The following is a 12,688-nucleotide window of genomic DNA, read 5'->3' as shown; positions in this document are numbered from 1 at the left end:
ACATTTGGTCACTTGGCAGCAAGAAAAAAAAAAGTGACACCTTACCCAGCACTGCACATTCTCTGAGCTATGACACAATGTGATATCTTTAACCCTGAAATGTATTTACATTTACTGACAGCAACAGCCAACAACAATCCATTGCTTTCCAATGTACGTCATTTGCCAAGTCAGTTTCACCTTACGTAAGCTCCTCATCTGGCAATTCCATGCTTTGAAATTCTGCACCTCAATATGCTCCATTTATTTTCACACATCCCTACCCCCTACCCCTGGGAAAAATAGGTTCTAATAATTCTATAATTTCATAGCTATATTTTTGTGAATTTCTAAATCAAAGCCCTCAGGTGCTTCTTAAAAGCCACAAGCCTTTAAAGCAGACTTCCTCCAAATTTAAATGAGAGCAATGAATCTACTGCACAACATCAAGCTGAATTTTCTCCTGCCTCTTTCCTTAAACTTCAGAGCCAGTTTCTGTGAGTTGTGGCTGCACTGGCTCGCTCTTCTTAGCAAAGAGGGCAGGAATTTGTTGGTGACTCCTACAGGCCACTCGCATCAGGAGCTCTCAGGAAACAGCCCAACCAAAAGCCATGCAAGGTTCACAAAGTATATGCACAAAAGCACTGTTGGTAGGAAGCCTGAGGTTACAGCCACAGAGAGCTGGGAGCCCTCTGTAAACAGCCCCTAATAATCTGTAGTGTACTTTATTTTATAAAGCCTTTCTTATAATTCAATCAAAGCCAGCATTTGGAATGGCAGAAATTTAATCTATTTAGTGACCATGTATTATATGTCCAGCAGGACAGCATTTAGGAAGAGATTACAGTAGAGATCCAAGCAGAGCAAGATGACTGAAGGAAAAGCATCTTCTTGTTCCCCTAGGACTTTATGGAACAAAATCCTAGAAGAACCCAAAGCTTTGGGTTTCATACCCTGCTGACAGCTGTCACAGATGTCGCTGTGCTTCCTGTGTTTGAGCTGCAAATAAAGTCTTTTATTTACTTATTTTAAAATGCAAACAATGCGGCTACCTCTCCTAGAACTCCACAGAAGCTGCACTAGAGCAGATGCCAGGTGGTGCCAGAATGCTCTAAACCATTCAGAAGAACATTTAATAGGAATTTTGACTACTAAAATAAGATAAAGGGTTCAGTGTGTGGAAGACTTGCAAGCAAACACAGTAACTCTCCAGCTCCCTTTTAGACCTTTCACACAAAAGCACAGATGTGTCACTAGCTCCTACCACAGCCCTATGAGCCAGGTAGCAATACAAATGTTATGACATGAGAAATGACCAACATCAATTCATTTCAAGTTCATTGGTGCCTGGGCAGTGCCAGGGTGCCTTCTGAGCACAGCAGTTTGTATATAACACCCCACAACACAGTGACTTTACAGGGCAGGTTTCAGTGTGTCCAGCAGGAAAGCACTGAGCACCTTTGAACAGATGCTGTGTTGGATAACATCACCAGCACCTTTCACCCACATCACATTACAGCTCAGACAATTGTCACCAATGTGTTCTGGGCCAAAGACAACGTGTCCACTGCCAGAAAAGCATCACAACAGTGGAGGAATCTGGACTCAGCCAGAAGTATCCACTCTATTAGAGTAAGTACGGAGAAAAGCATCCATTTGAATTCAAAACACTATTTAATAAATCTTACGTTCCTGAACAATGATCTGTTACTGGCTAAACAGCTAATTAAGTACCATATTATCAATTAACATATGTCATATCAACAACCAGTTAAATAACATTATCTGAACTACAGTTAATTGGTAGATTAATGGCCAACTAATGCCTTAGACACCATTTTGGGTCATTAGCCCCCGATCACAAGAGACTGTGCCACCTCCTGACTCATCACCAGCATCTTCTGAAGCTGTTCAATGATTGTTTGGAAACGTCCCCATCATGCAGTGACAAGCAATGTGACCCTTATCAGCCCTGAGGTTGGAAAAGCAGAATCTGCATTGGAAGTTCCTGCCAGCTTGGCAAGCATCTCTTTAATCTGAAGCTGAAGAATAAAACATGCAGGATAGAAAAACTTCCCACTTAACACATGAAGGTCTCAGATTGAATATCAGCTCTCAGAGTGGCAACGAACAGAGTCCAGAGACCCAGGGAAGGTCAAAGCTGACTCATGCTCAGCAGGAATAGCAGATTTGATAAGCTGTTCCTTCTGCTATGTGGAGCAACACCAGTGAGTACATAACAGGCACGCAGAAGGTTAGTGCGTTGTACTCTTAGCACTTAAAGGTCCACATCTAGTTAAGTGTGGTCTGGACATAAAATATCTGGCAATAACAAATTGTAAGAGGGGACCAATATTTGGATTTAATGGTTAAGCAATTTTGCTTACATATATGCAAGTGTTGGAAATCATTCCTTATCTCAGGAATCTTCAGTCTCAACTGCACGAAATAAACAGAATCTCCTCCAGCAGCAGAGCAGCAAAAAAGCTGTGTAATATAATATGTCAGCACTCCCTATGCAGGAAACAGATCTACCCATAGAAATCCTGTGTGAGGATTATCGACCCACAGAACTCAAAGACTGGGAGTTATTACTCTAATTACAAAACAAAACCATTTTTCTCTGCACTTTGTGTAAGAAATAAAGGATTCTAGAAATGGTTGGAAAAGCATTAAAAACTAGCAATGAAATCAGCTAAAAAGGGGGGGAAAAAGCCCTAAGATCACTCTGCTGGAAGGAATAAAGAATCCAAAAATAATGACTATTAGATGGCTGATAACAATGACAGTTACAGCGTTCAAGTATCAGATACTAAAACGTATATTGAGTCTTCTGTTGAAACAAGCATGTGACAAAGAAATACTAATAGATGCTGGTTAATGCTCAATAATTAAAGTTACTTGTGCATCGAAAGTGAATTCTTACTCTGCATGTACTGTAGGAAAAAAATAATCCAAGTTTGTTAAAAAAAATTAGAGAACTTATTCAAAATACAAATGAATCCAAGAAGAGTTAAAGGCTATGTGTGAGAAAGCTTAATACTGTATAACTTCTATAGACAGGAAATAAAATCCCTGGTATGAGGACACTGTGTGACGTGTGTGAAGGGTAAATTTCCTACGTGTAATTACTCCCTGCTGTTTGCCAGGGAGAGTCCATCTAGCCAGATGACATGGCTTTTTATCACGGATTTCCAAGTTCCTCCCCTACAAAGAATACCTGAGTTATCTCTGCTTTTTGTTTTCATTAGCTAAGTAAATATTTGTTAGTTACGCTGTTGGAACAGTGATTATGTGCCAGGCTCTATTACCACTGGTTGAAGGTTACATCTGTTGCCCTCTTAAGAAAAAGCAGGTTTACACCTGCCCCAGGGTAGCTGCAGGGATCCTCCACACACAAGGAGAGTGGTGGCAGGGAGGGAACTTGTGGCTGCAGATTGAGGACCACAAGAGATGACAGCGCACTGATGAAAAACTTGGCTTGGCTTAACCACACCCCAGGTCAGCAGAGGCTGAGAAACTGGGAGCTGGTTTATACCTATAATAATCAATAGAAATCACAGTTGTTACCTTTTGCATTAAAGTAGCAACTAAATCACCTGGGATTTCTTCCAAGCCTGTTTAAAATGTAGAAGCAAACAGCTTAGCTGAAATACGCCCTGATGCACGCTCCTGTTCTGTTGTTCTCTAGCAGAGTAGTTATGTACAAGATGACTTTCATCACTGAAATTGGGTTATATAAAGAAATGAAGTGCTCTATCCAAGAAGAAACGAACATCCAGCAATCCCTTTGAAATCCTGACTGAATTTCACATACTCAAATGCCCCAAATATCACTGAATGTATATTGAAGCAGAAAAAAAATATGTAGTTGTACAGAAGTGGCCAGAAAGAATGTTATCATGAAAAAATTAAAGCATTCTATTATATACATACACATTATTATATCAATAACAAATTATAAATTAAATCACACAATAAAATTTATAAATTTTTGCTCATACGTGTAATAAAAATCAGCTACTACAGTTGATTCACAAATTCCAACCCTCTTGCCCGGCCAAACCCTTACAATGAAGACTTGTTGCTCCCCAAATCCAAACCACCTGTAAAACCAAACTGGATCATTCAAGGGCTGGAGGGAAAATTGAGAGGAGTAACTGCTAGCTCCCCAAATTTCTCCTTCATTTAACATCGATGATAGAAAGTACCACTGCTTCTCTCCTACTGCTCACCGGACACTTATAAATCCAAGCAGCGCCACAGAAATAGCCACAGAAAAGTGGGCTTTCTTCTATATTATGAATAGCTTTTCTTATAGTAACCATTAATTCCAATGACCCAAGAACCACAGTGCTAAAAATACACATTCAGAGACAACCCACATCCCTGAGAGCTTAGATCCAGCTCAAAAAGCAACAGGGGAGATGGACACTAAGCAGTTTTACTTCAACATTTCCGCAGGGAATAAAAATGCAGAAGATCAAACAACGTATGTACAACTTACCTACAGAGCTGCCAGACAATGAAGTTTTGTTAGCGACTGAACTTGACAGAATGGCAGATAGGACAGAAACAGTCCAAGTTATTAACAAAGAATTGCCAACACTGGAAGGTATCTTCTGCCTGCATTTCTTTGATTTGCCATTCACTGCTGTCCAAAAACAAGAGCCTGCGATTTCCTCCAAATGACAAGAAGTGCTTTTTCACTCAGCTCAGTGAACAGAACATCTTTATTAGATAGAGATGCACAGAAGGAATACTGTTACCTTTGCAATAACACATCTAATCAGAAATATGAGGAAGGAACGATTTTTATCATTTAAGCAAACAAAAAAGAAACAGGTAGGAATTGATATTTGAAAAATCTACAGCAGAAAACTCCTCAAGGTGAAATACAAATGATCCCAGTGTGCAGAAAAGCATCACAGATTTCCTGTAAAATCATTTCCCGCAGGTAAAGCCTCGATCCACTCCTAGTTAGCTCACTTCTGGCACCAACCAGGCATTAACTTGGCAATCTACAGCCTCTTCATGCAGACAGCTTCACAAAAAACTGCCACCCCTGCACTTCAGCTTCCACAACTCCAGAGAGCCCTGCCTGCTTCTTTCTCTTGTCAGAAGAAAAGCTCTTACAATCTTGAAGAGATGCTCAGCCACCTTCCTTGTAGACCAGCACACTGCAACTGCAGCAAACCAAGCTTAATTGCCAGCAGGGAGGATTCCAAACTACCAAGTGAACAACATGCCTTTCCCCTTTGTCATGCCTACTCAAAGACTCGGTTTTGACCTGCCATAAAGATCAGCACATCAGACCACGCATATTCCATTCATTGAAGATCTCCCACCTCTACATACAACATGGAAAAACCAAACAAAAGCTGGGGAGAGGAGAGTATAGGTGAGTGTAGCTCCCAGTGATGGAGACAAGCAAGAAACAAGCAGAGTCCCTTCCCTATGCCCAAAGGCCAATAATGAAGGAAAGATTTCCTCATCCACGTATCAGTTGGGTTTCTCAGTTAAATGTGATCTAATCCTTGTAGGCTGTGGAGAGCTGAGCTGTGTGGTGAGCAGGACACTCTCAGGGCACAGCAGTGCCAGCCCTGCACCACCCTGCAGGAACACAATTTCCAGTGGGCACAGCCCTGAAAGGCTCCAGGCAGCCCCCATCACGCTTCAGCCCAGACACGTAGCAGTGACACTGCCCAGAAGGCACAAATGTCAGCAGTCCTCTGCAGGCCAGCTGATGACACATTGAGATCGATGACTCTGTGGTACAACCTTTACAAGTTTCTCTGCACAGCTACACAGAGCAACCTATCCAAATCACAACAGATGTTGTTAGAAGACCCACTGCTGAGCTCTGCTGCCTCCACTCCCCCGGGAAATGGACTATGACATTGGCAGGCAAGTTCTTCTTTCCTCTTAACACACTTTGGGCTTCCACTCTCGATCTCCTTTCCCTGCCTGTTTCCTGCTGCATGTCTCCAAGGAAGTCAAGCTCACCTTCACTTTTGCACATTTTCCAAGAAGTGTTTCCATCATTTAGATATGCAGATAGAGTCACCTGCTACCAACATTCCTGCAAACAGCTTATGCCAGGATCCACCTCAAGGCATTTATAACAGCATTAATAGGTTTCTGACAGGGAAGTTAATTAAAATGAATGGTGAAGGGCATCGTTTCCTGTTACCTGCATAAAGGTGACATTTAGCAACACAGAATCACATCTGGGGAGGGATGAATGTTGAGAACATTCTGTGCAAAAGAATATTCAACATATCCATTTTTTATCAACTCAGATACAGAAAGAAACTGAATTTGCCAGAAATCACAGTTTAATGCTTTCCAAGAGCAACAGCATTAATCACTTGAGAGTTCTGTACAGTGCACCTCCAAACTGCAAAACCTACTGCCTTTGGAAGGAGGAAAAAAGAGAAGAATCCTCTAATACCTCTGCAGATACTGAAAGCTTTATACCCCATTGCACTCTAACTCCCCTAAGACTCCCAGACCAGCTAGTCTAATGGAGGACTTATTAAACACTCCTCTGATATATATATATGACAATAAGGTATTGCCCTCCTTCAGTATAAGCCACACTAAACTTCCAAACGTCACTGCCAGAGCTACAAAAGCCCATTAGCAACCTCTTTTGTCTAATGCCACGTGCCCAATTTCTGGTTCCCTGTAGGTACACTTCAGAGAAGTTAGGCAACAGAAACATAAGCCTAAGATCAATATTTGAAAGCCTGCGGCAGCGCTGCAGTTAGGCAGGTGGTTACAGCACACAGCTGCAGCTATGGAAAGCCTGCTCTCTGCTTCTGCAGACTTTTCCCTCACACTGTGCCCTTGCACAAGAAACAACAATTCCAGCATCCTTCAAACTGTCTCTAGCTCAGCATGATCCTGAAAATGTCCTGGTTGAGGACTCTGCATATGTGCTGTTTGCAGGGTGCTGCACAGCTGGATAAAAACAGTCTTTGCTGCAGCTACCCTGAATGTTACACCATTGCAGACCAAACACACTAAATGTCTTGCAAAGGAGCATTTACAGCACATAATGGGAGCCCCCTTTCCTAACTGCTGTGCAATGGCTGTCAGATACAGTATCTGGCTCTGCTGACAAGATGCTGGTTTTTAACTTCAGATTGAACCTGACCTAGAATCTGTATTAATGACAAGTTCTGTCCTCAGGAAATCAGAAACTATGTTAGGAAGACACGAACAGGACAGACATTTTACAGACTTGGTTTAAAATCCTTTTCTTTACAAGGCACTTTTGTTGCCAGAATCATTACACTCCCATACCTGTCAGCACCTTGTTGCAATTGTACTGAAGTCATAAAAAGAGGCAACTACAGGCTCTGAATGTATCAGTCAGCACTGGAAAAGGCTCTTGTGGCACAGCCATCACAACTTGTCCAGTCTATACGTTCCAACAAAGCAAAGTATCACTTGTCACTGGCCCTAATGAGTAGTTACTGCTCAGACAGGCACCACAACCTGGTAACTCTACACATAGAACCCAGTTAAAACAAGGAGTCTGTAGAGCTCTTCAGAAAATCTGAAAGTGAAAATAAAGCCACTACGTGACATTATATAACAAGGAGAGGTGTCACAATTGATCCTTTTCCTTTAGGGAACGTCTTTTCCTTTCAATCTCAGTAGCAAGTTGACTTTGGATCTACAAGAAGCATTACAGCCATCGCCTCAAAGAGGGGAGCGAGGCTCATCTCCAATGGTGCTAGATTTCCAAAACCAATTCAGCAACCAAAGTAAAAATACACTATTTAGCTTCCAGTTCCTATTTTCATTAACTCGGTTGTTGCAGCTCATAATAGTAGCTCCTTGATTTAAAAAGCACAACCTGTACACACTGCATTTATGAACTGCATTTTTTGATTGCTCACTTCTGCCACATTTTCACTTTCAGGCTGACACTCTCTGAACTAGAACTTACTCGAATGTAAGCAGCTATGGAAAATTTAAAAGCTGAGGTCTTCCTGGGATGGAATAGAATGGGAAAGAAATAAACCTCCCCCACAAAAAGATTTGGCAGGAAAATAGCCTCAATTGAAGTGTTTTAATGTAACTAAATCACTGGCCCTTGAAAAGGAGTAATTGCACATACACAGTTACCAAATCTAACTGCCAGATGTTGGGAAAGAAGCCAGCAAGTATAGCTGTAATTTAGCAATCTGCATATTAAAATCATGGGAGGGTTCAGCAATGAATGGGAACCACTCAGAGCACCATGTGCTGGTAAGTGACTGGGGAAGCCCCACGTCATCTGGCCCACAAATCCACTACTGTGTTTAAGCAGGTGATCATGGTTAAGCATGGCAGCAGCCTATTAACTGCATCTATAATTAATACCTGCAGATAACTCTTTATAGGCTGAAAGCTGTATAAAGGCCTTAACCAGTCCTGATGAGATGTGGATTGCTGAACCTTTTCAGGAATACATACAGAGTATTTTGCAGGAAGACCTGAACATGTTCTGTCAGTGCTCTGAGCCCACCAGAGGCTGTGCAGCACTGTATAAAAACACAGCATGCCAAACTAAAGGGCTGCATCTGTGACTATGGTGGTGTGGCTTCCTGTTTCCTGGCTTGATCACATAGCAGACAGGTGAACCCAGTTTAAAGCACACACACAGATGACACCTACGTACAAAAGACAAATGCAAACATACCTTCTGTTGTCCTAGTTGCAAGAAGGGAAACAGGAAAAATAGTTAGCAAGTTAGCACATTTAATAACCCAAACAATAAAAGCCTGAGTGTACTTCCTCTAGAGGAACGTGTTCCTGCTGTAAGTTGATTTAAACTACCATGAAGTGCATTGATCAAGTCACCATTTAAAAATGCTGCCAATATCTCCATGTGTCAGCTTTTACCACCACAAGGTACAGACTTACCTTCCTAGTTCTTCCCCAATTTCGTAAACGTCCTCCACCTTCTGTTGCTTGAACAAAGCCATACTTGGACTCTTCATTGATGCACAGAGAGGATGCAGCTAGAATGTTAAGAAAGTATGACATTCATCATGACCTTTCAACAAGCAAAGAACAGATAAAATACATTTCTGATACAGTCAGTTGGATCCACTGCAGCTTATCATGGCTGGACTTACCACAGACAGGTTGAAGGATTTTATTAGTCTCAGCTGAACAACAAAGGTCCAATTTTATAAACTGGTGAGCAGCGCTAAGGGAAGCACCCCTCATTGAAATGATCAAGCGCATTGGCATCCAACTGAGTCAGACAAACTTGTGAGCATCGTGTGTCTTCACACGGCACAAAAGAGAGCCAGTGTGAATATCAGCGTTGCAAGGCTTCCTCATTACAAGTGCCAGCAGGCAGACCACAAACCAAGGTGACTGCATGACAGCGCTTCCTTCTTCTCACCTGAGGCTGTGGTGCTGCAGCACACAGGCAGGGCAGCAAACAGCAGATGTCTGAACAACTGCTACAGAAAGGCACCATGATTCTACCTACAGAACGCTCAGTGCAATGTCTCTCATCACACACCAGATGTTTCAAATAAGAACAAGAGCTGCACCATTTATTGGACGTGTTTCTCTGTGTAACAGTGCAATTTGTTTCCTGAACATAATTGTTTAGGTTGATGAGCTCTGTTACCAAGCCTCACTGGTGCAGTTGAAGACCTCTGTTGGGAATACATGACACAAAATGGCAGAGGATGAGGCAGCTGGGGAAAGGGGGAAAGAACCTGTCATTTCTACCGGTCACTGGACTGCAATCCTGCAGGTGTTCTGACAGCAAGAATCAGTCCTGGTTTCGAAAACGATGCTCTAAAGTTATGGAGACAGAGAAAGACTGAGAAAGAATTCACTGTGACCTGTTTAACTTCAATTTACTGTGCTACTCAGATACTCGTATGCCACAATGCTAAGGACACAAGGAACTCTCAGAAGTAACCAAAGCCTGCCTCAGGTTTAGACTGCTGATAGAAGACAACAGAACTGAAGAGGCATCCAGTGAAGGTCAGAAAGCAAAGTCCAACAAACGATATTCCACTTACAGACTGCCACGATGGCAGAAAAAGTCATCAGGTCTGACACATAAGGATGGATCACAGAACAAAGCAGTGGGTTTCTAAAGTGCTGCCCAGGTGTGCCTCCCTCCATAGCAATGCTGATCTGTTCTGGGGTGTGCTTGTTGTCTTTTGTTTGCTTTAACCTTGCTTGTCCCCTCTCCTTTTTTGGGTGGGTGGTCCAGAAGCTGCTGATTTTGGGCAAGGAGATCAGAGCCATTACTCAGCAGATACCCACACACAGCCACAGGGGGTCAGATGACGTTGTAACACAGTAACCAAGCAAACACTCCACAACACTTTGATGTACCCAGAGTAGATAAATACTCGTATTACCCCTAATGGTACGAACAGCACTACTTCAATCAGGATGTGAAAGGTAGAGGTCAGACTTCTCAAACTGTAACAAATCCAACTGCACTGAGTGATGCAGCTGTTGTACCTCCGGACTTCAGCAACGCATCCATATCCCTCAATTGATGCTTATTTCCATATGAACCCCAGATGCCGCTCATTGCAGACGCATTGGGGACTTCCAGGTTCCAAAACTCTATTTGGATCCAGAAACAAACATAATTCAGTGTTGCAAAAAGCTCCAGTTATTTTGACAGACCAAGGGCCTTCCTATAAAACAGGACAAAGTATCAAACAGCAATTGCTTTGCTTCTGCCAAAATCACTTGTTTTTTTTGAAAGGTTTCTTCCCCATCTCAGTCAGCGCATATTATAAGCAGCAAAAGTGTTGTAAAAATTGAACAGACTTGTCAAAACGAACCCAGCTTTTGTCATGCACCCACCTCCCTAAACAGATCTGCTTACTTTTTTTTCCTCTCTCCCTTTTAAGCTGTTGGCTTCTAAGAAGCAGAAGGGTGACTGAGCATCAATCAATTTCATTTCCAAAAGCATTCCTTCAAAGAGAGAGAAAGAGACAGTCTCTCCTTGCTCTTCCACATACTTTTTTTGGCTGGTGTTGGCAAAACCTACACAGTAGGACAAAAATGTTTTGATTTCTTCATCTCAACTGAAAGGGCAACTGCATCAACTGTTACCTACATCGGGAGCAACATTCAAGCTTTTACAAACCAATAAGGAGCACCACTTTCGATCCCCATATTTTCTCAGACATCTTCTAGGCAATCCAGACTTATCCTCTATTTTCAGGGTGCTGTAAGATGAAGACACAAACCGTGTTGCTGCTTTGCTCATTATTTCCCTTCCTCTTCCCAAAGCCACGTTAACGCCTGGGATAAAAAATACCTCTTTCCTCTTGGTCAAAATAAATAATCCAGATTCTGCTTTGTAAATTAAAACTGCAGTGTTCCTGAAGCAATCCTTCATAACTTCAAAGTAAGCCTGTGGACCAGTTGTGCTTTAGCCTTAAAGCCACAGTAAATCAATGTGATAGTGGCATTTATGATAATTGGGATACCTGTGAGCTGCTGGCCCCACCTTCAGTTCATATAATCCTGTTTGCAGTTGTTCAGAGCAGCATTTTTTGAAGCGTTGGAGTGAACTTATCTCAACACTCAGACTTCAGAAAAAGCAAACAAAGGACAAAGCCAAGCCCTGCCAAAAACCCCAAACCTTCTGCTCATCCTGATTTGCAAGACTGAGTTCTGAACCCATGAGAAAGCCAAGCAGATGAAAATACTCATATATTAAGAGATGCTGCTAAGACTCGCCCAAAGGGATTTGATTGACTCAGATTGACTACTCCCTTCATCAGAATCCAAGGTACGTGGCTATAAAATGACATTCACTCAAACACACCTGTATGAAAACAAAACAATCTAAAAACCAACCAGTACTGCTGTCCAAGGAGACACACTTACTGCCTCCCACCCTCTTCTCTCCTGCAGGTTTCTCTCCCTGGCAGCTGCAGTTAACAGGCGTCCAAAATAGATCGTATGCTGGATGACCTGAGACAATTGTCACTAGCAAGTACACTGCACAGGGAGGGTAAGACCATGAAAGATTAGATATGCACTTACAAGTTCCTAAGTTCCACCATACGATAATATCAGAGCTTATTTAAATGAGGAAATCATGGTTTACCAGAGGACCAAAGCATGGCTTGAAATACATCCTTTTCTACATATCCCATATGTAGGTGTTCCTGCTCCAGTGCAGTTCCCTGTGGGGAAAGGAAACGAGCCCTGTGAAGAAAGCAGCAGACACACCTCAGGAGGAGCGGGATAAAGGTTCCCTCCTGCAGGTCAATTCTGAAGCCTGCCAGCAACAGTTCGACAACCGATGACTGGTTTGTACACAATGTCTGTGTGATAAACACCCGCCCACGGCGGAATAACAGAGGCCGTGTCCCATCAGCAGCTCTGCAGCCTCATCCAGCCGAGCAGCTCCCGTGAGGTGTGAGATGAACCTCCGACCCTCGGCCAGACTCCACACATCCCTGTGGGGCAATTTGTGCTGCCAAACAGCTGCAGCGAAGCACAACCCATAACAGGCATCAAAGCTGAGCACTGCGATACAACTTTCCTTATGCTCTCAGTATTAAGAAGCGACTGCTGCCCGAACTGCCCAAACCAGTGACTGAATCAGGAAAACGAACTGACTTTGTATCCCAACGTGGGGCTTTATGCTAAAAATAAGCAGATTCTTAACAGCACTAAAGGCTTTTCCTCTTCCACC

The 12,688-nt window shown here is 42.6% G+C and overlaps 1 protein-coding gene across 9 annotated transcripts in view; it reads right to left on the bottom strand.

Moving 5' to 3' along the window:
- DAPK2 (death associated protein kinase 2) overlaps positions 1 to 12,688 on the bottom strand; it is a 50,411-nt gene that overhangs the window by 30,865 nt on the left and 6,858 nt on the right. For 3 of the 9 annotated variants that reach the window (XM_032446845.1, XM_015872501.2, XM_032446841.1), the window contains exon 2: positions 8,902 to 8,999. In XM_032446845.1, the coding sequence (XP_032302736.1) occupies positions 8,902 to 8,978 (77 nt within the window). In that variant the 5' untranslated portion in view covers positions 8,979 to 8,999. Of the gene's footprint in view, positions 1 to 8,677; positions 8,689 to 8,901; positions 9,000 to 9,116; positions 10,194 to 10,482; positions 10,563 to 12,094; positions 12,175 to 12,219; positions 12,310 to 12,688 lie in introns of those variants that run through there. The other 6 variants (XM_032446840.1, XM_032446838.1, XM_032446839.1 and 3 more) reach the window with 5 other exon arrangements.

The sequence above is a fragment of the Coturnix japonica genome, chromosome 10 (genome assembly GCF_001577835.2).
Source record: "Coturnix japonica isolate 7356 chromosome 10, Coturnix japonica 2.1, whole genome shotgun sequence".
In the NCBI taxonomy this organism is placed as follows: Eukaryota; Metazoa; Chordata; class Aves; order Galliformes; family Phasianidae; genus Coturnix; species Coturnix japonica.
The sequence above is the reverse complement of the archived record's forward strand: the minus strand, read 5'-3'. Positions and strand labels throughout refer to the sequence as shown.